General features: G+C 41.6%; 2 protein-coding genes across 3 annotated transcripts in view; both read right to left on the reverse strand.

Moving 5' to 3' along the window:
* Positions 1-468: 468 nt before the first annotated feature.
* LOC124123824 lies at positions 469-9,516 on the reverse strand. 2 transcript variants are annotated; one of them, XM_046487006.2, is made up of 11 exons: positions 9,335-9,516; positions 8,342-8,441; positions 7,791-7,918; positions 6,770-6,799; positions 6,342-6,402; positions 5,950-6,002; positions 5,277-5,303; positions 4,712-4,784; positions 3,906-4,021; positions 1,343-1,531; positions 469-860 (listed from the first exon to the last, which is right to left on the reverse strand). In XM_046487006.2, exons 1-11 carry the CDS (start codon positions 9,372-9,374, stop codon positions 784-786), a joined length of 894 nt encoding a protein of 297 aa, XP_046342962.1. In that variant the 5' UTR covers positions 9,375-9,516; the 3' UTR covers positions 469-783. The 2 variants fall into 2 exon arrangements, with proteins under 2 accessions (XP_046342962.1, XP_046342961.1); XM_046487005.2 differs by having other exon boundaries at positions 5,950-6,080; positions 9,335-9,512.
* Positions 9,517-11,596: 2,080 nt separating this feature from the next.
* LOC124123827 overlaps positions 11,597-25,317 on the reverse strand; it is a 28,095-nt gene continuing 14,374 nt past the window's right edge. Inside the window, exons 10-17 of the mRNA XM_046487010.2 lie at positions 20,255-20,382; positions 18,751-18,792; positions 18,535-18,588; positions 16,599-16,713; positions 15,257-15,381; positions 14,832-14,861; positions 14,091-14,237; positions 11,597-12,423 (exon numbers count right to left, since the gene is read on the reverse strand). Coding sequence (XP_046342966.1) covers positions 12,341-12,423; positions 14,091-14,237; positions 14,832-14,861; positions 15,257-15,381; positions 16,599-16,713; positions 18,535-18,588; positions 18,751-18,792; positions 20,255-20,382 — 724 coding nt within the window. The 3' untranslated portion in view covers positions 11,597-12,340. The remainder of the gene's footprint in view (positions 12,424-14,090; positions 14,238-14,831; positions 14,862-15,256; positions 15,382-16,598; positions 16,714-18,534; positions 18,589-18,750; positions 18,793-20,254; positions 20,383-25,317) is intronic.

Raw genomic sequence — 25,317 nt, forward strand, 5'->3', positions numbered from 1 at the left:
AAGTATTGGTATGTTTGCTTCACGTCAACTGACCCGTGAAGATCCGGGGTAGAATAGGTCTTCAGCAACCAATGTTTGCCGTAAAAGGCGACTAACGAGATCGGTCATACTCGCTGACTTTGTTGATGCATGTCACCGTATCCAAATTGCGTGGACCAGTGCGCATGTTTTCAATCACTGGATTATCTAGTCCAGATTCGATTATTTACAGACCGCCGTCATAAAGCTTGAATATTGTTGAGTGCGGTGTTGAACAGCAAACAAACCAACCAAAAACTTCGCGTCAACTGTAGATGTAATGCCACTTTGTGTGTCCGCTTATATATTGGAGAACCGTATTTGTGTAAATGTGTATGCATCTGTGGTTTGAAGGATAGCTGCACAGCAATGTTGAAAAGCGAGTACACATTACTTTATAACAGTAACATGGATTTCAAAACGTCAGTACAAATGAGATAAAACGAGGGGGATTTATGCGTGACAACTTATTTCGTTATTGTGTTTCACATTCACATGTAAATTCCTACATTTTCTTGACAACAATACGGGAGCAGTGGACAATAACACTTTTGTACATAAAACATATACCTTCTCGTTTATGACTGAACATCATGGAGAAAGTTCACGCTCATAATCTTGAACATAAAGTGTTGTGGAACTCGACAGTGTTGTAGATAACGTCGTATGTGCGTCACGCACCAGTGAGACATGGGCAGATTTTTTCAAAGTTCTTCAGTTTTCGTGAGTGTCGTCAGTGTGACGTTGACATTGTACTGGCGTTGATTACCATCTGAGGACCACGTGCACCATGACACATGACACAGCCAACATAGCATGGAGACACAGGTGTGTTCCACAGTCTGCAACAGGAAAACACGTTAAAAGGCGTAACTAATTCATGATATTTAAAAACAAAACAGATGCAGCGCAAAATAAAATCACTCAGATCAAATTATCAAGAATCTTATCCGTTCCCCCGTCAAAATAAAGAAAATAGCCTTAAACAAATTGATACTCTCGCTAATCCACATAAAGTTCCGAACCCGGATGTTTGCCGTTTTCTTGTGAATGGATTCCACTTGACACATCTTCAGTAACGGTACAAGGTTTATATTCCGGATTCACTACCCGTGTATGTCCCCGGAATTCTTCCCCCCCCCCCCCCCCCCCCCCCCCCCCCCCCCCCCCTATAGCACACCTTACTCAATTATATCGACACTTCATGAACAAAACATGTTTTTTTGATTGACAAATGTGTATTAAATTGATAACCTTGTTTTTCTTGATGCAAAGGAACATGAATGGCAAAAGGTTACAATTGAAAAACTACTATTTGAACAACCTTTGAAATCCAGATAAATGTGTCCTTGCATGTCCTTGGTAATCCCCTGTGTTGAGCTGTGGTCAGTTGACACTGCTGTTTGTGATGCCATTGATGCTGCCAAGTGTTGAGTCGCAACGGTTTGTGTGGGTATTGGTGTTGCAGATGTTGTCACTGACGTTGTTGTGGATATCGTCGTAGTTGTCGTGGCTTAAATCACAGACAGACCAGGATAATATAGTTTCTCTTTCCTTGAAATTATATAGAGGTTATCACGCGATTGTGTTTGGGGATGGTAAATATCCTGCATTAGGAATAAACCATGTATTTAGCGAGCCTTGGCGAGCCTTTACCATCCCCAAACACACAAGCGTGATAACCTCTATATCATATAATGTCATTCTTTAATTCTGTGCTTCAAAATCGCTTTCCCTCTCTCACACACATTACCGAAACATTGCGAGTTTTCCTGGAATGCGCGCATTAATATTTACTACGTCACAGGGTAAGTGATGTGTCAATTGGACAGTGACAGTAGCCAATATAATTCCAACTGAAATCTCTTTCTAATACAGTGGCGAAGCATATACGCAAAACAAAAATTGTTTTTAATTGCCTTTCGCGGCAATCCATCGGTCTGTCTGCTAGAGTAACTGCCCTCCGTCAAAGGGAAGCTACTCTAACCCTAGTCTATGAGACGTCACGGCCACGGTCAGACGTTGCTGACACAGTGGACCCATATATATATAAATGACAAGGTACGTCACTCGCCATCTTGGCCGAAGTTGAAATCGGCTGTATCGTTTAAATTAAATGGAAATGTGTGCATGTCATGTTCACAATACCTCCCCATCTCCCTCCAAATACGACCTGCATGCCACAAACCTTTATTTTTGGCAATTTATTACCTATATCGGGTGATTTTATAGAAATATTGGCTCAGTCGCGGCTGTGGGTCACGGAAGTATACAAAAATCTCCGCACTCAATGTTCCTGTGCGGTCTGATTGGTAATGCATGCATGCAGGTCGTATTTGGAAGGAGGTGGGGAGGTATTGTGAACATGACATGCACACATTTCCATTTAATTTAAACGATACAGCCGATTTCAACTTCGGCCAAGATGGCGAGTGACGTACCTTGTCTATTCATACATATGGGTCCACTGTTTCAGTTATATCACTATCCTGCTTCAGGGGCCTGTGGGTCTGTCCTGTCATAACGTTAAGAAGTGTATTCAGATGTAGTCACACAGCGACAGATGTAGTCACACAGCGACGAAACGAAACAGGGTAACAATTCAAACATATTTCGGCCAAATCCAACTATTTTAATTTGTGGAGAAAGGATCAAGCCGCAGAGGTCTACAAGCACAGATATGGCTACTGATCCCGCTTGGCTAGGCCTAGTGCTCTCGCAAAATTGTGTCGAAATTTATATCTCCAAAGTTGCCAAAACGTATAAAATGCCTCAGCTACGTCACAGTAAGACACTGATTTTCAGTATATTAGATTGTTCTTTTGATAATGAAAGCAATTATCTCTGTAGTTTATCCAGATTCCCGATGGTTAAATCTGACTCGATCGCCGAATGACGAGGGCGACGCCATGTTTGTTTATAAACAGTGAAAGTAGTCCCTACTTGACCTTTGATATTTGCATCTCTACCCGCATATGACCCCAACGGATATCGTTTTTATCCGTCGGCTTTATCCTGCCGAGAAACCTACCCATTATATGATAAATGTTGATATCAGACAAGCGCTATCTGTATTTACCTAACTGAAATCATTTTAGGAAGTGTTGTGTACCAGACGTTATTCATTACCATTTAACTCAAAAACTTCATTTAATCGAGCGCATTTTAAACTAGTTTCCACTATTCCCTTGCCTCGGGAAGATGGTTATTCGATGGTGATGTATTTGCTACAGGTATCTTAGTTGTAATTTTGACCTAAAAATTGCAGCGTTTCGGCGGCGATTTTTAGCCTAGTAACGTTTTGATAACGCTTGCAATTCGTTGGTCAAATCCAATTTTCAAGTGTATACTTTCTGTTGCCCGGCAGTTTATAAGGACAGTAGAACAATCAGTATGTCATCATCTGTTCCAGAAAGTAAATAGAACTTTAGGGAAAATACAGAATAAAAAGTATTACTTTTGATGACCCTTACATGACACGTGTACATATGAACCATCAATTTCATTCTAACAACTGGTTTCCCCAGTCAATATATTCTTCTTTGTACGACGATGAGGAGGGCATGCAATGAGCTGTACAGAGTTACGTGGCGTAGTGGGAGATCCGCTAGTCATGTGTTCGAACCCCAAATTTACCTGTTTGTGATGCTTGAGTTCGTGTTCGAGAGTTCAAAGTAATAAACGTCCCCGTCGTATGACAATATAAAATGTCTTATTTTCTTATTTCCCACCAATCTAGCACGCAGTTCTTAAGGACGATAAACATGACAACGTTGTTTATTTATGCTGCATATTCACATGAAAGAGAAAATGACATTGTAAGCCAATAGTGAACAGGTATAGTATCATTTACATGCGAGTTACAACAGATAGTGCTATGACTGTACCAGCGTCACATTCTAACTGCTTGGAGCCGATGTGGGAGATGGCCATCTGGGACGCTGCAGCATCACATACCCCGGTCACTGTCGCCTCCTGGCACCTCTCGTACACAGGCACAGCTCTAAAACAAAGTCCAGATGAAATCACTGAAATCACGGAATTTAGGTTTTAAAAATAAAGTAAACATGCAATTTGAATTAAGTCATGGAAGCATCCAAGATGAAGACACACATGCGCGAACTCATTTCCACTGGGAACGTGTAAACGTAGTGTCCCATTAGTACTGATATATTATCACACGTGCTTTTCTTGTGGTTTGAATAAAGTAAGAATACATGGCAGGGTGCCGGCCGGCCCGTTTCCGTTTGCAAAAACAGGAAACATACATCTCGGATCTTATATCTGTGTTTCTTTCAAACAGTTTTATGGTAGACATTTCCAAATTTGACGCATCGGTGACAAAAATGACGTCCGACACAATTTCCTTGTTTTAGATGTACCATATGTTCCCGTGATTTTAGGTGAACAATTTACTTGCCTTTGCATGTGTTTGTGACGGGTGCCACCGGTTGGGCAGGATACGCTCACCTTTTCGCGAACACCTCGTATCATCACTATTAGATTCATCAACACATGCTCATGATACAGTGGGAATCGTACAATCGAATCTTTCTTATGAATAATGGAAAGGGGTTTGTGGCTTTTATATTATTACAGCATATACACAGTATATGTCTAAGATCAGGTAGACGTTAAAAGACTCTTGCCCTTACTATGGGTAACTTAGAAACTTAGATTGATAATTACTTACACGCATGGGTGTGTAGTGGCAATGACGCCGTCCGCTTCATAACAAGCTACATACTGGGAGAAGCATGCCGCACCTGTACAGGGAGGGCGTGCACAGCAAGGCGTGGAAAAGGTATATATTTACATTGTTAAATACACTTCAACAGTCAAATCACGTAAATCGTAATTATTACTAATTGTCCTTATGTTATACTTACGTCACACAGGCTTGTTCGGGGTGGGTATGTACGTTCTTGTACAAAACGTTACGTGTAATACTCGAATATAGGTTTCCATGTGCAGTATGTGCATGTTTATGTACGCTATGGATTTTGGCAGTGGACGAAGGTAACCTTTAAATCTGCCAGCTTATTATGACTATAATACATTGCTACCTCTATCTCACGGTGTGCATTTACAGGCGTCTACTACTAAAGTTGCGTGTATACATTAAGGTTTTTTTTACCTATGTCGGTTTCATAATGACTGGCTAATTGTTTTCTGGGTTTTTTTTCAGTACAACTATATGAGAACAACAGACAACGGTTAAGACGGCTTATTACTCTCTCATCTAAGCTTGCACCCACCTGATAACAGAACCCTTGGCGTGGTTGCTGAAACAGAAAGACCCGTTCTCAGGGCAATCGTATGCCAATATCCTACTGAACCGTTTACACATACACCTTTACATGATATGCATTAACCAGTCACACTTAACTGTATAAACATACGACTATTTCTTGGAACTTTGTCCATTAATGTAGAAGAAGGCCGTGTTGTTATAGACTGCATAGATTGTTACCAGTTAAATGTGGTCTCTGGTGAGAGAAACTATGCAGAGTTATGACCAGTACCTCGATTACATCACGTGTGAGAGGAGATACCAAAGCCCAACGGCTTTCACAGAATGTGTGAGGTGGTGACAAATTAAGGATCATAATCAGATTCGCGGAATCGAACCCAGGACAGGCTAAGTAACCCAAATCTGAACAGCGGTTTCGCGGCCACTTAGATTACTCGGCAACCCGTGCCAGTTAGTCAGGATATACAGTCTGTAGAATGTGAAGACATGAGGGTAACAATCACGCAAGGTTATGCCCGTAGCCATAGGTTACAACACCGTCAAGAAACACTGTTAGGCCAACAGTCGTGGTATTGTCGCTCACAGTTTTAGGACTAATGTCAATAGCAATTGAAAGGGGGATTCAGTTATTATCTGTAAGATGTATGTGGGCGTTTATCCGCACGACTCCTACTTACCAAAGTAGCATCCTTGTTCTGAAGCAAGCCTCTGCTTCTCAGCGTTGATGAAACTGGTGGCGTTTTGTAGATTTTGTACAGAACAAAATGTTGACAGGCCGTTAGTGCAGATCTCGTAGAAGTCAACCAAACTTGCGTGTAAAGGTGACAAGAATGCACTAGACTATTTAAACACTGTCGCGGCATAAAGCATTCATACACGTCAGCGGTTCCTAATAGAAATTTAATAAAGTGGTTGTGTTTGCAAAATTCAACAAGTTAATTTATTCTTCACTTTAGGCCAAAGTGAGAGACAGAAGACTTTTGTGTCATAGATGAATGTTAACAGTAGTACGATATTCAGGCAGGACATCAATCTGATGACACCAATTACGTTGTCTATGTGTTCTTACCCACATGTGGTGGTTGTAGCTTTAGACTTGCAGTCCTCAAACAGTTTGGTACATTGGAAGGCTGCAAAACATAAAATCATCGACCTTACCACAACCAGTTGTCAATGCACTGATAAGAATAATATAAATACGTATCATTATGTATATATTAAGAATATACATTTAATTCGTGATCTAGCCATGTTTTCGACGGTATCTCAATACATGCACCTGACACAACACAACCTCGTTAAACCGGAGCAGTGGAGTGTATCACCCCTTTAAATAGTCAACATGGGACAGAGAGTACAGACAGAATATTACTTTTTAAAGTGTTTCTGACATATTATAACACACAAATTGATTCATTTACTGGATCGCAATTGGTACAAAAGAGCCTACAGGTGCTGAATGTATTAAAAACGTAGTAGTTCACAGTTTTTGCTCACCAGGATAATCTGGACTTTGAGCTATGTTGTCTGAAACGAAATCGTGTGTTGTATCAATTTTAATATTTAAGAATTGAATTCACGGGAGTTATTAACGTAATGTCAGGTATGGGAACTGGACAAATCGGCCTGCTATCTTTACATCTGATTTTACATTTTACCTCCATAAACCCATCATTATATTGAAGTCAATTCTTATAGATAAATAGGTAAAAAATAATAACATCACACAGAGATTATTTGATGAATTCACAACGTCAACGCCAGAGCTAGAGAATAACCAGTCTGGGTTATCTGCCGATATAGATTACATTGGGCGTAAAAGGCAAAATAGCTGTGAAAATTATATGAATGGGTCACTGAAAATCAGTTGACACCAGTTGTGGGCGTGGCCTAATTTGTTTTCAGTTTATGGAAGCATAAACTCAAAAATAATTGCTTAGTAAGTCAATCAAATGACATGGAATTACTTGCAATCGACTGATAGTAACATACATATAAATCATGCAGACATTGATATTTCTTTCCAATAGTGATCATCAAGGTACTCCTGAGGGTAGGGCCTGGTACAAGCAGCTGCATTACTTGTATTAAGGACGAAAACGTGGCCAGGCTAAAATGTTGTTGAGAGGTTGGCAGAAAGCTTTTATACTTCTTATTCTAACATGGACGCAGTCCTGTTTTATCAGAAGTACAAACATGACAAGCATTTTGTCTAACGGACTTGTTTCAGAATCTTGAAACATTCGCACTCAGTTTTACTCGATGTTGTTCGAACTTCAGTGATGAAAATAATGCAGATCATTTGTTTATTCTAGGATAGTTTGATAACCTGTTTTAATCGTTCGCCAAAGCTCGATTTGTGTGAGGGGCGCCCATGCGTCTTCCTGTCATGTTAATGTAGTAACGTCATTCAAGTAGCAACATTTCCAATGAATACATCCTAGCTGTAAATATCTCATCGGTTTTGTGACAAGTTCTCAAAACACACTAAATAATAACAGTATCTCGTCACACCTACCAAATATACAGTTATTAGGGGCGCCTTCATACTCGGCCTTGAAGCCCTGGAATGCGCCCTCTACCGGCGCCGTTGAGCTACAGGTCAGTCGTACCATCCCCAGACAGTCCAGCTGGTCAGCTGCCAGGCTAATACAGACGGTACGAGAGTTAGTGTTTCGGTACTAAATCAATGTCCAAGACGGAAATACTCACTGACATGATGCATTCAAGTATGAGGAAATAGCACTGTAACGATATATAAATTATACATTGTCATGACCATTAAATTTAACTTAACTTAAATATTATCTAACCTGTTTCACAAGAAGCATGTACATTTCAAGCTACACTTCAAGTAATCATGGCATTTGAAATATTTTGTAAAAAGACGAGCTTATGATACTGTGTCAGTATTGTATGACTGTTTCCCCCCGTCCGGTATCCGTGGCCTATGTTTGTTTTGAGTGTCACCAATACCTTACCGAGTGGTATATTAGCATTCGCCTCCGTTATCACGTCAGTAAACTGTATTATTATAAATTACATAAACAAAACAAATAGAATACTAACTCACAAATACCAGTCGGCGTTCCCGATCGTGACTCGAAATACTTGAAACAAGCCTGTAGTCCCTCCATGCAGGCTTGTACATCGCGCTGGACCAGCAACACTACAGTCAGAACACGGATGAACACTGATGTCTTGGCAACAGGATTCTAACGTGTATTTCAACACATGCATCTATTATTTCCCCATATTATGCAGAACTTAGCTTCCAACAGTTCTGTTTTTATTTTAGTTTTGAAAATAGCTCATGTTTTATGTACCAAAATCATTACACACCTGCAACTCCTGTAACTTGATATTCAAAATTGGTAAGGTGACATGGAGTTGAAAGTCGCGATGAAGAATGTTACACTTGATTGGGATGTGCATGATGCGTGTGTGTGTGTTTGTCTGTGTGTGTGTGTGTGTGTGTGTGTGTGCGTGCGTGCGTGCGTGTGTGCGTGCGTGCGTGCGTGTATGTATGTGTGCGTACGTGAGTGCATGAATGCTTGTGTGTGTGTCTGCTTGCAACAGCCCGGACTTCTAGTTTTAGCCCACTGAGATCCCATGCCGTAGTTTTAACATGGACATCCCGCTCAAACACAGCTAGCATACTGTCTCCGCGCCGACCAGTCCTTGTTTTTATCCCTTTAATGCCGAGCGCTAACCAGAGTTACAACATCTTTGTACGTCGTGTCGGTATGATGCGGGCCAGGGGATCGAACCATCGACCTTCCGCACTCCTACCGAACTGAAGTACGGTGCCTTATGTGTGCTATTGTGATACGTGGCTATTTTAAGAACAGGTTATCGTTTAGACTCAATATCTACCTATCAAATGTTTTAAATTGAAGAATTACATTATGTACAGTCGACTGAAGCAAATTATTGCCTACTCGATCTCGACGGATTAGATCAAAGAAACTTTAATTTATGGAATATTATTAGTTATTTACACGTCAACATCTATCTGATTTAAAAATACATACATGGTATGTATAATTAAGAACATCTTACCTCCGATGCCGACTGCTAGGAAGAGGATACGTGTTCCCATTGATATAGATAACAGCAGCACCCACGTCTGTTATATAAATGACATCATGGCGGCATGTCTCACAGTTTAAACAGCGTTCCTAGGTGGGCCGACATAGATATGTACAACACGATGGCCATTCGTTATGATGACTGACAGGCTGTCAGGCGTTCTGCTAGTGAGTACCCGTCCCTGAGAGTCTGTGTAGTGATCTCAAGAGCAGGAGTATGTGTGTGTCAGTTACGCCAATACTGCTATATATGACGTAGCCGTCTGTGAGCCTGCTGTAGAAAGGAATCCCTAAGGACTCCCAAACACGACATGACAAAGTGGACACGTGTAGTTGTAGGTTCGACATTGTTCAAGTAAATCTACTGTATGGTGTGACGTGAGGCATGATGGAGTAGGTTCCTGTGTCTGCTGCCTCGGTCGTATCTGGTACGTGCTGGGGTAGTTACCATTGGCACGAATTCAAAGTACATATACGATTCCTCTAATGAATGTTTGTGTTCTATATTAGCAAACAGTGTACTCTACATAAATGTGAAAATCATACTATGGTGAATGGTAAACAATGCCTATGCTGAATGTGAATGTACTATGGGACTATGTTGAATGGGAATATATATATTAAGATAGCCACTGAACAATGCATTTGTTGAATCTTGATTGTCACCATGAGGAAGGTCAACCCAATACGTCGCTCGTTAGACGCACACAAAACACCCGCAGCGTAAATGAAAATTAAACGGTTTTCACTGAATTACATTGAACGGAAAAGATACAAAGATACAAAGGCTAAAATACTTGATTACTGAGTGTCACGAGAGAGTATCACTGGAAGTTCACGCCGTACATAGATAAGTGATCATGAATAAATACGTTGATACACCACTGAACTGTCTAGATGCAAATAAACATCCACTAGGAGACATGTAAGACTTGTTTGTTCAGTTGAATGGAGACGCATGTGGACCAGAGTGTTCGGACAATATCCCGGAGCAGGTGTAAGTGCCTTCCTTTCATGTAATATATTGTGGAGCTTTGGGGGTGGTGGAGGGAATTCCAGACGATTAGAGATGGTTATGGAATTTTTGAAACTGCAAATGTCCATAATACTGTGTTAGCCACAGACGTGAGAACGAATTTGAAATAAAGTCGAAACAATGTTGTATTCAATTTAATATATTTAGTGGTTATATTGTCATTGTTTTCATATACAACCAAGTCAAACACGTTACAAGAGATGATGAATGGGAGAAAATGTGTTATTCGCATACGTATTGAGAGAACAAGAGATGAAAAGTGTTCAATAATATGTTATTCAAATACGTATTGATCGAATAATGAGAAAAAAAATGGGTCAATTATTTGTTATTCAAATATGTAAATAAGATCATAAAAGGGGTCAATAATATGTTATTCAAATAGGTATTGAGGGACAAAAGATTATGAAAGGGGTCAATAATATGTTATTCAAATACATATTGAGGGACAAGAGATTATAAAAGTGTTCAATAATATGTTTTTCAAATACATATTGAGGGACAAGAGATTATAAAAGTGTTCAATAATATGTTATTCAAATACATATTGAGGGACAAGAGATTATAAAAATGTTCAATAATATGTCATTCAAATACGTATTGAGGGACAAGAGATGATAAAAGTGGTCAATAATTAATATGTTATTCAAATAGGTATTGAGGGACAAGAGATGATAAAAGTGTTCAATAATATGTTATTCAAATACGTATTCGGGGACAAGAGATGATAAAAGTGTTCAATAATTAATATGTTATTCAAACAGGTATTAAGGGACAAGAGATGATAAAAGAGTTCAATAATATGTTATTCAAAATACGTATTTAGAGAAGAAGAGATTATAAAAGGGATAAAAAATATGTTATTCAAAATGAAATGCACTTGACATTTATACAAAGAGCGATTTCTTGTGGACAGTAGTGGACTCCCCGGAGAAGCCTTTATTGGATCATTAACAGCCGCACAATTTAAAACAAGTACTCTCTCATAAAAAGACTTTTCAAACCAATGCTTTGATAAACATATAGATAGTTGAACATGCATTATCTGATACCTCTTCTCCGATGTGGGGTGGACAGACTAGTAGCTGATAGTGTAGACGTCTGCGAATTATGCTTGTAGAACACCATTTAGATCCAGACAACATCCAGTGTGTAATTGATGCCCAATGGAAGGATAACAGAAAACAACAAAACCAGTAGCATTGCACATCTTTTTAATCAAGTAAAATAATTATAGAAAAATAGATACACACTTGGTTATAACATGTTTTACAATTTACTGATACCAAAACGAACATAATCAGTTGTCCCCCCAAACGTGAAAAGGTTATCAGGATGAAGCTATCTCACGAAAACTATTCGTTACCATTTTGTTGATATGGGTGATTTCAAACAGGGGTAGTCTATTTCTATTCTGTTGCTCGAATAACCATAGCTGCATGACTTTGTCTTGTAGGACCCTGCTGTATGGTACTCCCACTGACAGACCGTGTCCAGAATATTGTGGCACATGCAGGAGTTCCCACAAGTCCAGTTTCAAATTGCGCTTTACTTACTAGAGAGTGAGCATCCACAATGAGACTCAGTTAGTCCGGAAGGTACATTTCTAGATTTGAGTATTTTCAGTTTAAGGAATCATTGGAATATCCCTTTGTGTTTAGAGAAATGTTCCCCTCACAGTATTCCTCCGGAAGAGAAGTGTCGTGACAAATGGGATTTCTCTGTACTTGATAACACAATGTCCTCTCATATTAATAATGATACACTTTACAGTACATGTAGGTTTATAGTAAACGTCGATAGGTCTAATACATGTATATACATATCAAACTCTGAAATGTTAGAAGGAAATAATTGTTACATGGTACAAGAATAGAAACATGTCACTCGAAACATTTTCTTCTATTTTCAGCAAAGTTGTATAATTCCTTTTGATACCAGCTAAGTGCAAAATATACGTATTAGCAGGAAGATGACTAGTCCATACATCGGGGTAGGATCTGTGGTCGCTCTGGCCCCAGACACTGAAACAATGACATGTGTAACAGACCGACCATCATATATTTGGAGTTGGGGGTTGGGGTGGGGTGGGGTGTATTTTTTATCTGGAAATTTGATATGGTTTTTAGCTACAACTGTTAAACTAGACATTTTTTAATTGAAACTATGAGCCTGATTATATTTAAAAGAAAAAAACCTTGAAACAATGTCATTTTTCTGGCATAATTATATTTGTCTAGACATTTTGGGGACAGTTTATTGTTTTGGTTAAAATCTCAGACATTTAGAAGTTGAATATAATTAAGACAATACATCTTATGGATAACTACTACTTCAGTATACATATACAACGTTTCAGGACTACTTCTTGCCCCTTCATCAGGTGAATGACAGGGTGGGAGTACATGTTTCAGCAAGGATAGTGAAGGTGTCATCGACCTTTCTGTACCAACAGGTTGACTGGAAGGGGATGGCTAGGGCAGATTCTTCAGTGCCGGTGAGGAATATTTCGGTTATGTGTCTAGATATTTGGGACCACCTTGGAAGGAACTTGTTTTCCCAGGTGAAGTAAGATTTTCTTAAGCAGCTGGAGACGAGGTTGATGATGCCGTCAGTGGTCAGTCTGGTGACGAAGGTGGTGGGCAGTCTGGTGCATAGTTCAACGACATCGTTGCTGACTGTCGTGCATAGAGTAGTACAAAATTGCAGATTTATTGATGAGGGGCATCTTCCTTCACTAAAGGACCTTGGAGGTTGGACAGGTATTGGGAAGAGTTGTCGTCGACAGAACTTCGGAAGCACAATACGATTCTGGTATTTACAAGGCTCTTATGGATGTTAATGAGTGGCTAGGAGAGATGGGGCTTGAGCTTCTTGAAGATGATGGTCCAAGGTCTCTTTGTGTGGTTGTTCTAGTTTGACAGTGGGATCTTTATGGAGCAATTGTTGAGGGTTTTATCTACCAGGTGGCAAAATTCAGGTGTGTCAATACCTACAGCTACTTTGCCATTGCCTGGTTCTCTGATGGTACGGGCGGTGCTGAGGCGGCGGTGACGGTGACAGTGACGGTGATGCTGACGGTGGTGGTGCTGTCTTGTTTGAGATAGAATGTTGCTTGTTGGTTGGGGACAGAGGTTTGGTCTTGCCTTGGTGCAGTTCTTGGGTAGTTTGGATATCTGGTGACGAAGGTAGTCTCATCGATCTCGATTCTGTTGACCTTGTACCCACCTTCCCATAACAACTGGCATGTCCATAAACTCCCTCTTCATTATATACCAACCTTGCCCAACTGGTTTCACTTATACGTCTTGATGTTCATGCCTCGTTATCCACAATGTCCGGATAGTTCGAAGACTAAGGGGGTACGATTCTATCTGATGTCATATGGCTTTCTGTGCGTGTGTGTGTGCGTGTGTGTGTGCGTGTGTGTGTGTGTGTTTGTGTGTGTGTGTGTGTGTGTGTGTGTGTGTGTGTGTGTGTGTGTGTGTGTGTGTGTGTGTGTGTGTGTGTGTGCGTGCGCGCGTGCGTGTGTGCGTGTGTGTGTGTGTGTGTGTGTGTGTGTTCTGGCATGCTGTCATTCTCCTGGTGAAAGGGACAGGGAGTTGGCATGAAACGTTGTGTACTTATAAATAGGAAGATTTTATCCACAATATTCCTTGTCATACTTCAAAAGACCATTCGTTTTTCTGACCTTGTTTCGCTGTGTCACATGTTTGGTTCTTGGCGTTGAAACTGAAGTTGTTCCTACATCCGCAGATGGCAGCAGAGGAGCATTCAGAGTTGTCCACCATCTGACAGTCTCTGTCTGTGGTACAGTTGAACCCAACGTACCCGTACCCTATCATGAACACAGAGTAGTTCGTTCATTATAGTTAACCCCGTATACACAAGTTCCTGTGTGGTTATATACTGACTTGACAATTTAGTTCTGTACGTACCGACTTCTGGGTTAACCTTCGCGTTTCATTTCATCCTCAAATCACCACGCAGGGATGAGATTGACCTACACGTGTTATTCCTGGAGCGGTTGTTATTGACCAACATCGCTATGATAGATGGCATCAAACAATAAGACGCAACAGGAAATTTCGAAACAACTGAGGATTTCGCCATATTGGAAACAAATCGACGAAAGTGAGTATGGTTAACGCTGCTTGTATTTCAGTAAGTCCCGGCAAAAGGACACCCTTGAACTTGACATATGTTAGCGATCCCTTAAATCAACATAGCTACCATTCCACTCGAGGACATCTACAGGTGTATCCTCAGTTCTACTATATAGTTGCACTCACTAACACTGCTCTACATATTGAAGTTATTGATCTCTTCTATTATTTCTGACTAAGGTTTAATAAAACATGGACATATATCTTTAGACCATTACCGAAATATTGGAAAACGTGTTGAAAAAGTAAGAAATAAATTGTCTTACTGCATTTGAAGTCAACTCTGAGGACCGAATCTGTAAAAGAAAACGCAAACTGTATATACAAAGAATATAACGGATACAGTACAGATAGCTCCTGATATAACGAACTCAGGAAGGCCGTCAGTATGAGTTCGACATATCCGAAATGTCTGAAATGACGCTATAAATTACACAGACGTTCACCGAAATATAACTGGCTTCGTTATTTGAAAGTTATGCCCTAAAAATATACCCTGTAGTGAGCTAAGAATATTTTACAAAGAATGCACACACACGTAAAGATCATTTTTGTGTGATGTTTGCTCTCTATAAGCGGCCATTCGTTATATTTATACGCGTATGTTTGCCGCGTTCTAGTAAGTCTGAAGTACGAAACAGAATGACAATGTGATCTGAATGAACATAACAACATGTGTGAAAGATCTCACCAGAGAAGCAGGCACTCTTGTGATTGGACTGTAGCGAGGTCAGCAAGGTTGTTGTGTTGTCCAAGTCGAACTGACCACACTGACAAAACATCACCTCCAAGCACTCAACAAATACTTTCTGGTTTCTGTAAAGGTACAGGTTGGCACTCAATCAATGATGGATTAGTTACCAAGTTGATCAATGAGGTCTAACCATTTGTAAATGTGACTACATTTGGGGCTATATGGTGAACATATTCAAGAATCCAATAAAGAAGGCGTCACGAGCTGGGAAGGAGCGTGTTGCCACTTGGTGGGTGGGTTAGTGTTAGTGTTAGTGTGTGTATGTGTGTGCGTTGTGTGGGGCGTTGATGTGGGGTGGGAGGGGTTTCAGGGGTCAGGGTATACTCTCATTTGCAACATGTAGTTCAAAGTCGCAAGTACATGCGGCAATGTTTTGTTGTCGTGAGGTTTCGACATGATGTTTTGTTATTAGTGATTCAATCAATCGTTATTCATGGTACTGATGAGGCCAAAGGCCTTGGGTACATTGTCTGGGGGTTGTTACAAATCCAAACAGTTTCATAGCATTATAAATGAACATAGATAAGTTTCTCAAAGTTTCTGTACAATCACATGTCATTAATTTACAAAATTTGTTACCGCTTGGGTTGTGGTAGAAATAGTTATTTAGATATTTTGCTCTTAAATCATTACATACAGGAATTATACACATAAAAAGTGATATTTATCTTCAATGCAATCAGTTTTACAAATCCTACAAAGTCAATGTTTTCTTGCAAATACCTACATATTTGCCTGTTTCAATAAATAGGTCAGGTGAGCTACAACGAAATCGAAGAAGAGCTGTTCTAAACTTATGTAAATTTACACTTAGTAGATAAGGTTCTAGTATAATAGTAGTCTTAAACGTAGTGTAGTTATTTGCTTTTCTAGGTCTGCACAAGGAACCATGCCATTTTTGGATTACATATCTTTTAAGGTCTGTGTCAAGCGGGTGTAGAACTGTTATGGCATATCTACCTGTTGCTGTAACCAAATATACATATCCACATTCGCATAACATGTTTTTAACTTTTGATGCCCAATTTTTTCCCCATGGCTGTCGTACAGAAGCATCATATTATAACATTTTCTAGGGTAACTTGAAGATGGCATATTTAATAACTTCACCCAGTATTTATTAACCTATAAATAACTATACATTGGAAACCTTCCGCATCAAACACGGTGTATTGTTAATATACGAGTGACCTCTTCACAGGTGACTGAGATATTGATTCATTACTATTGTAGTTTACGTTAGATATATAAACCATAATGCCTATTGACATGTACGTACGCACAGAGCTGCCGACTGCTTTTCTGAAAGAGGGCAACACCATTAGCCGCGTCTAGGTCCGAGTAGCACTTCTTCACCCCTCTACACGAGCTGTCCAACAGCGCCACCGAGGGAACTGTACAGAAACACAATGACCAAGTTCGACATAAGGAGAATTATACTTCATATATAATTTCAGATATATGATAGCGATTTGTTTAATATACCGCCACATTCATAATTCGAGGTAGATCACAGCGGCCTGTGTCTTCACCGCGTACCATTAGTTGGCACTGAGGACAAGAGTGGTGTTTTGGGACCTATTGTCAGTGTGTCTTACTCTGTCAAGTCATATAAACATGATGAGGGAGGAAAGCCCAAATTGTCGGAGGTCACAGACAATACTCCGAATCTCAGTCGACCTCTTCATTTTCCTGAAACAGCAGTAAGATAGACTTGCCAACTCTTGTAGACTTGTGTGGGCTGTATTGGATATATTTGTTCAGGGTCTAACGTGTATGGAGTACTGGCGACCTTTTCTGCCTCGGGATCTACACGGGGAGATGCTCAAGGGGTGAGGAGGACGAAATCTCTACGGGGTGGCACACCCCGTGTCTATGGAGTCTATGGACATAGCTATGTGGCGGATTGTTGTGAGGGCTTTTTTTGTAGTGATTGTCAGAGCCAGCAAATGATTGAAACGCTACTAAGATGTCGAGAGCTGTCGGTGGAAGCGAGCTAGTTGATGTTAGAGTTGTTTAGGTTGTTTAAAAACAGGACACACTTATTCGCTCGAGAAGTTTGTTCGTTTGTTTGTTTGTTGTTTAACGCCGCACTCAGCAATGTTCCAGCCATATGACGGCGGTCTTTAAATAATCGAGTCTGGACAAGACAATCCAATCATTGACATCATGAGCATCGATCCACGCAATTCGGATCGATGACATGCATCAACCAAATCAGCGAGCCTGACCACCAGATCCCGTTAGTCGCCTTTTACGGCAAACATGGGTTGCTGCAGACCTATTCTACCCCGGATCTTCACGGGCCGCTCTAGATGTGTAGGGATTGGAGTTTCCAAAAGGGTAAGAGCACCTTAAGCGACAAGAGGGCGATTCGAGGTCGAAACATGACCTGTTTGAATGTAAACCTAAGACTGTGTTTCAAAATAGTTTGGGGGCACGAGTGGCCAAGTCGTCTAATGCGCCGCGATTCGCTGTGCAGAGTTGCGTCCCTTGGACACGCCAGAAATCTATGACTGTGGGTTCGAATCCCGGTTCGCCCCGATTATGTTTCTAGGTTTGTCAGCATCACACCCGTGCTCGTTGGTTTCACCGAAGTGGTAAACGTCTTATGTTAAAAGCGGCGTTAAAACCCAACTCACTAACTCAATATAGTTTATTGCTCAATCATTGATCTTGTGTAGTCATGTTCTTTAGTTCTGTACGTACCGATGTCTGGTTTAACATTTGCGTTTCAATTTGGAAATCACCTTATAACATAAACTGGGGGCTTGTCCGGGATCTGAATTGAGTTTGCTAAAATTTCAAGAAGAAATGGATGAAAAATAAAAAAGTTTTGAAGAAGCTGGAAGGCAATTTGAAAGAGAACTAAAATTGAAGGAATTGGAATATCAAAAATTAAAAGAGGGAGAATTTCAAAGAGATAAAACAGAGGAGGAGCTAACATTGAAAGAATTAGAATTGATAAAAGAGAGGTGTGTGAATTCCTTTTTGAGGGAAATTACCGATTTCAGGTTTTCAACTTGGCAATCGCCTCGCAACAACATGGTCGATTTTTTTACCGTGTGTACTGTGGACCCCGTCTTCCTCTTGTAAGACGTGGCCTTCTCCGCGGATTTTGATTGAATGCGATCACACTCTAAACGACATTTTACATATACTTTTCATATCAACTCCAATGTCTATGGCAGGTTTATCTACAAGACTGTCCCTACCTTCAGCCAAAGCTATGATGAGGCGATCGTCCTCGTCTGTCGTCCCACTACCATCTGAAATACATACACACTACATTTCTGAAACTTTTCAACGAACTCTCAGTCTGTGACAGCAGATCTATTAACATGTGGCGTGTTGTCATGTTGGTTATTGTTCTATAGTCGTTAACATAAAGCTTTAAATGACTATAACATGAGCTACTGCAATACATTTACCTGTGCAGTTGATCCCAGGAACAACCTCCACTTCCCTGGTCGCTAAGGAAGAAAATAACCATCTGATTAGAAACCTGCTACACCACACACACACACACACACACACACACACACACACACACACACACACACACACACACAAACACACACACACTCACTTTTCTGCCCTTAACGTCAGGCAAGGCAACAACAAGTACATTCTATTAACGTCTATTGGTATGACGCCGCACAGATTTCGAACCACGGCCTTCCTCTTTTCGGGAAGACGCTCTACCCACGGCACAACGATGGCAGTTCATAATACTTCGGCAGTCAGATGACTGTATCTATCTGTTCGGAGCCTACTAGATAGTATTGTCTTACATATGTTTAATTATAAAAAAACCTACACTTGTATCTCATCTTATTACTGATTTAGGTACCATTTCAAACATATTATTTATAGATTAAACGCGTGCAAAACGTGTCAATGAGGACACTCAGATTGAGAGCGAGGATGCAATAATTAAGTTTGATCGTGGCGTGATTGTAAGCTTTTTCTAACAGAAACTCCAACGCAGTGTAAACAATGCCAGTATCCGCACGACTGAGGTTGAATTACAGCACGATACCCTGTATGTGTGGGTCTCACGGAAATAATAAAAGTCTTCTGTGTAACCTATTTATTTCCCCCCACATTAACCTATAACGCAGTGGAATAATGTTGAAATCGGCGTTAGCCACGGGTACAGTCCAAATAAAATCAGATCATAATTCTCGCTAACGCTACACACAGATCTGAGGACATCCCATTACAGGTCACGTCAGAAAGAATCGCGAATTTTGACCTATCAATGAAATGACTAGCGGCAAGTCGACATTTGCGAAGCAGAATGTTTTTTTCAAATCTAAACGGCACAACTTTCAAAATGACAACTTCAATCCAGACTAGGCTTTGCAAAATATTTTGACAAAGTTCTCCATTCAAAACTTGAAGTCGCTATTCAAATGCAATATTCTTGGACGTGACCTTAAACCCCAGTTTCATTCACTTCACTCTAACTTGAAAACTGAACAAACACATGTCTGGAATATCTAATAGGTAGCCGAGAGTGTATATTGCAGTACTTTCCAGGGGCTAGGACAAGACTCTTTCATTGCAATGTTCATCCCATTGAAGCTAGAGATAGGCGAGGATGTTTACAAGAATCTATTGTACAGACCCTAACTGTCGTTCGGGAAGCTACGTGTTAACTTTTTGGAGGTTCCATGGTCAGAAAACACGCCCTGGTTCGTCGGACAAAGGGTCGTTGTTACGTGACCTGTTATAGGATGTCCTCATATCGTTGTGTCGCTGTGGTGAGCACAAAGGTCTCATGCTACTTTACTGCCACTAGCTTAAACACTCATCCACCAAAGTGTAAGTGTACGTTCGGGTTTCATTATTTACGTTAACGTGTCATTACGAGGCACTCGAGGCACACAGGGTGTGCTTCTGTACAGAATATGAATCTACTTAACCTACCAATTGCACATCCCGTTTTGTTGTAGAAGGAAATGGCATTCGTGATAGCTTGGTAGACGGTCCAGTCCCGAATCAGTCCACACTGACAAGCGATGTTCTCTATACACTCGATGTATGTCTTGGAAGCCCTGGTAACGGACAGGTTAGAGTCAGAGGAGGACATACGCACACATCTATATCTCATTGGCGGGGACAGGTTTATTAAGAGGATATAAACGGACGTTCTGGCGGAGGGTCCGGCAACTGGCATGTATCATATACACACGATATACAACATAAGTGTTTTAACATAGACATGAACATGCACAACAAGTAGGGGATAGTGAGAATCATCAAGACATATTTCCTGATCTAAATGATAACTACTATCAGATGTGTAAACAACAGCGTGAAGCTAATGGCAGAAAATTTCAACAACTTAATACGTAAGTAGTTTTCATACCTTATATGACTCAGGATATAGCAAACTGAAACCTCTTTGTGTGAACAGCCAAAAGGGTCATCTTAAACGACACAACGACTAAGAACTCGCTGGGCCAGGCTTCGAGTGATTACCGAAGATGAATAGTGTTAAGCGCGACTGTACAGCAATACGAACCTATATACCACTCAGACACTGAGAGAAGCTAGTAGATGAACCACACAGACACGGAGAGAAGCTAGGAGGTAGACTTCACCGACACGGAGAGGAGCAAGTAGATGGACCACACAGACATGGAGATAAGCTAGTAGATGAACCACACAGACACATAGAGAAAATAGTAGATGAACCACACAGACACTGAGAGGAGCAAGTAGATGGACCACACAGACACTGAGAGAAGCAAGTAGATGAACCACACAGACACTGAGAGAAGCTAGTAGATGAACCACACAGACATGGAGAGAAGCTAGTAGATGGACCACACAGACACGGAGAGAAGCTAGTAGGTGGACCACATAGACACGGAGAGAAGCTAGTAGATGGACCACACAGACACTGAGAGAAGCAAGTAGATGAACCACACAGACGCGGAGAGAAGCTAGCAGACGAACCACACAGACATGGAGAGAAGCAAGTAGATGAACCACACAGACATGGAGAGAAGCTAGTAGATGAACCACACAGACATGGAGAGAAGCAAGTAGATGAACCACACAGACATGGAGAGAAGCAAGTAGATGAACCACACAGACACGGAGAGAAGCAAGTAGATGAACCACACAGACATGGAGAGAAGCTAGTAGATGAACCACACAGACATGGAGAGAAGCAAGTAGATGAACCACACAGACATGGAGAGAAGCTAGTAGATGAACCACACAGACACGGAGAGAAGCTAGTAGATGAACCACACAGACATGGAGAGAAGCAAGTAGATGAACCACACAGACATGGAGAGAAGCTAGCAGACGAACCACACAGACATGGAGAGAAGCAAGTAGATGAACCACACAGACATGGAGAGAAGCTAGTAGATGAACCACACAGACACGGAGAGAAGCTAGTAGATGAACCACACAGACACTGAGAGAAGCAAGTAGATGAACCACACAGACGCGGAGAGAAGCTAGCAGACGAACCACACAGACATGGAAAGAAGCTAGTAGATGAACCACACAGACATGGAGAGAAGCTAGTAGATGAACCACACAGACACGGAGAGAAGCTAGTAGATGAACCACACAGACACGGAGAGAAGCAAGTAGATGAACCACACAGACATGGAGAGAAGCTAGTAGATGAACCACACAGACACGGGGAAAAGCAAGTAGATGAACCACACAGACATGGAGAGAAGCTAGTAGATGAACCACACAGACATGGAGAGAAGCAAGAAGATGAACCACACAGACACGGAGAGAAGCAAGTAGATGAACCACACAGACATGGAGAGAAGCTAGTAGATGAACCACACAGACATGGAGAGAAGATAGTAGGTGGACCACACAGACATGGAGAGAAGCTAGTAGATGAACCACACAGACACGGAGAGAAACAAGTAGATGAACCACACAGACACGGAGGGAAGCTAGTAGATGAACCACACAGACATGGAGAGAAACAAGTAGATGAACCACACAGACATGGAGAGAAGCTAGTAAATGAACCATACAGACATGGAGAGAAGCAAGTAGATGAACCACACAGACATGGAGAGAAGCTAGTAGATGAACCACACAGACATGGAGAGAAGCAAGTAGATGAACCACACAGACATGGAGAGAAGCTAGTAGATGAACCACACAGACACGGAGAGAAGCAAGGAGATGAACCATACAGACATGGAGAGAAGCTAGTAGATGAACCACACAGACACGGAGAGAAGCAAGTAGATGAACCACACAGACACGGAGAGAAGCAAGTAGATGAACAACACAGACACGGAGAGAAGCTAGTAGATGAACCACACAGACATGGAGAGAAGCTCGTAGATGAACCATACAGACATGTAGGGAAGCTAGTAGATGAACCACACAGACACGGAGAGAAGCTCGTAGATGAACCATACAGACATGTAGGGAAGCTAGTAGATAGTTCACACAGACACGGAGAGAAACAAGTAGATGAACCATACAGACATGGAGAGAAGCTAGTAGATGAACCATACAGACACGGAGAGAAGCTAGTAGATGAACCACACAGACACGGAGAGAAGCTAGTAGATGAACCACACAGACACGGAGAGAAGCAAGTAGATGAACCACACAGACATGGAGAGAAGCTAGTAGATGAACCATACAGACACGGAGAGAAGCTAGTAGATGAACCACACAGACACGGAGAGAAGCTAGTAGATGAACCACACAGACACGGAGAGAAGCAAGTAGATGAACCACACAGACATGGAGAGAAGCAAGTAGATGAACCACACAGACACGGAGAGAAGCTAGTAGATGAACCATACAGACATGGAGAGAAGCAAGTAGATGAACCACACAGACACGGAGAGAAGCTAGTAGATGAACCACACAGACACGGAGAGAAGCAAGTAGATGAACCACACAGACATGGAGAGAAGCTAGTAGATGAACCACACAGACACTGAGAGAAGCTAGTAGATGAACCACACAGACACTAAGAGAAGCTAGTAGATGAACCACACAGACACTGAGAGAAGCTAGTAGATGAACCACACAGACATGGAGAGAAACAAGTAGATGAACCACACAGACATGGAGAGAAACAAGTAGATGAACCACACAGACATGGAGAGAAGCTAGTAGATAGTTCACACAGACACGGAGAGAAGATAGTAGATGAACCACACAGACATGGAGAGAAGATAGTAGGTGGACCACACAGACACGGAGAGAAGCTAGTAGATGAACCACACAGACATGGGGAGAAGCTAGTAGATGAACCACACAGACACGGAGGGAAGCTAGTAGGTGGACCACACAGACACGGAGAGAAGCTAGTAGATGAACCACACAGACATGGAGAGAAGCTAGTAGATGAACCACACAGACACGGAGAGAAGATAGTAGGTGGACCACACAGACATGTAGAGAAAATAGTAGATGAACCACACAGACACTGAGAGAAGCAAGTAGATGAACCACACAGACACTGAGAGAAGCTAGTAGATGGACCAGACAGACACGGAGAGAAGCAAGTAGATGAACAACACAGACATGGAGAGAAGCTAGTAGATGAACCACATAGACATGGAGAGAAGCTAGTAGATGAACCACACAGACATGGAGAGAAGCAAGTAGATGAACCACACAGACATGGAGAGAAACAAGTAGATGAACCACACAGACACGGAGAGAAGCTAGTAGATGAACCACACAGACACGGAGAGAAGCAAGTAGATGAACCACACAGACACGGAGAGAAGCAAGTAGATGAACCACACAGACACGGAGAGAAGCTCGTAGATTGAACACACAGACATGGAGAGAAACAAGTAGATGAACCACACAGACATGGAGAGAAGCTAGTAGATGGACCACACAGACACGGAGAGAAACAAGTAGATGAACCACACAGACACGGAGAGAAGCTAGTAGGTGAACCACACAGACATGGAGAGAAGATAGTAGGTGGACCACACAGACACGGAGAGAAGCTAGTAGATGGACTACACAGACACGGAGAGAAGCTAGTAGATGAACCACACAGACACGGAGAGAAGCTAGTAGATGAACCACACAGACATGGAGAGAAGCTAGTAGATGAACCACACAGACACGGAGAGAAGCTAGTAGATGAACCACACAGACATGGAGAGAAGCTAGTAGATGGGCCACACAGACATGGAGAGAAGCTAGTAGATGAACCACACAGACACGGAGAGAAGCTAGTAGATGGACCACACAGACACGGAGAGAAGCTAGTAGATGGACCACACAGACACGGAGAGAAGCTAGTAGATGAACCACACAGACATGGAGAGAAGCTAGTAGATGAACCACACAGACATGGAGAGAAGATAGTAGGTGGACCACACAGACATGTAGAGAAGATAGTAGGTGGACCACACAGACACGGAGAGAAGCTAGTAGATGAACCACACAGACATGGAGAGAAACAAGTAGATGAACCACACAGACACGTAGAGAAGATAGTAGGTGGACCACACAGACATGTAGAGAAGCTAGTAGATGAACCACACAGACATGGAGAGAAACAAGTAGATGAACCACACAGACACGGAGAGAAGATAGTAGGTGGACCACACAGACACGGAGAGAAGCTAGTAGATGAACCACACAGACACGGAGAGAAGCTAGTAGATGAACCACACAGACATGGAGAGAAGCTAGTAGATGAACCACACAGACATGGAGAGAAGATAGTAGGTGGACCACACAGACAAGGAGAGAAGATAGTAGGTGGACCACACAGACACGTAGAGAAAATAGTAGATGAACCACACAGACACTGAGAGAAGCAAGTAGATGAACCACACAGACATGGAGAGAAGCTAGTAGATGAACCACACAGACATGGAGAGAAGCTCGTAGATTGAACATACAGACATGGAGAGAAACAAGTAGATGAACCACACAGACATGGAGAGAAGCTAGTAGATGGACCACTCAGACACGGAGAGAAACAAGTAGATGAACCA

Source organism: Haliotis rufescens, unplaced genomic scaffold (assembly GCF_023055435.1).
Source record: "Haliotis rufescens isolate VD_foot unplaced genomic scaffold, xgHalRufe1.0.p SCAF_6, whole genome shotgun sequence".
NCBI lineage: Eukaryota > Metazoa > Mollusca > Gastropoda > Lepetellida > Haliotidae > Haliotis > Haliotis rufescens.

Bases quoted from the DNA above. Each gene is read 5' to 3' on its own strand.
- LOC124123824 (XM_046487005.2), bottom strand. From the start codon at position 9,374: ATGGGAACACGTATCCTCTTCCTAGCAGTCGGCATCGGAG. The intron at 6,081-6,341 runs GTAAGAACACAT...TTTACACGCAAG, and splicing joins GCTACAACCACCACATGTGG to TTTGGTTGACTTCTACGAGA. The intron at 5,304-5,949 runs GTAAGTAGGAGT...TTTCTGTTTCAG, and splicing joins AGAACAAGGATGCTACTTTG to CAACCACGCCAAGGGTTCTG.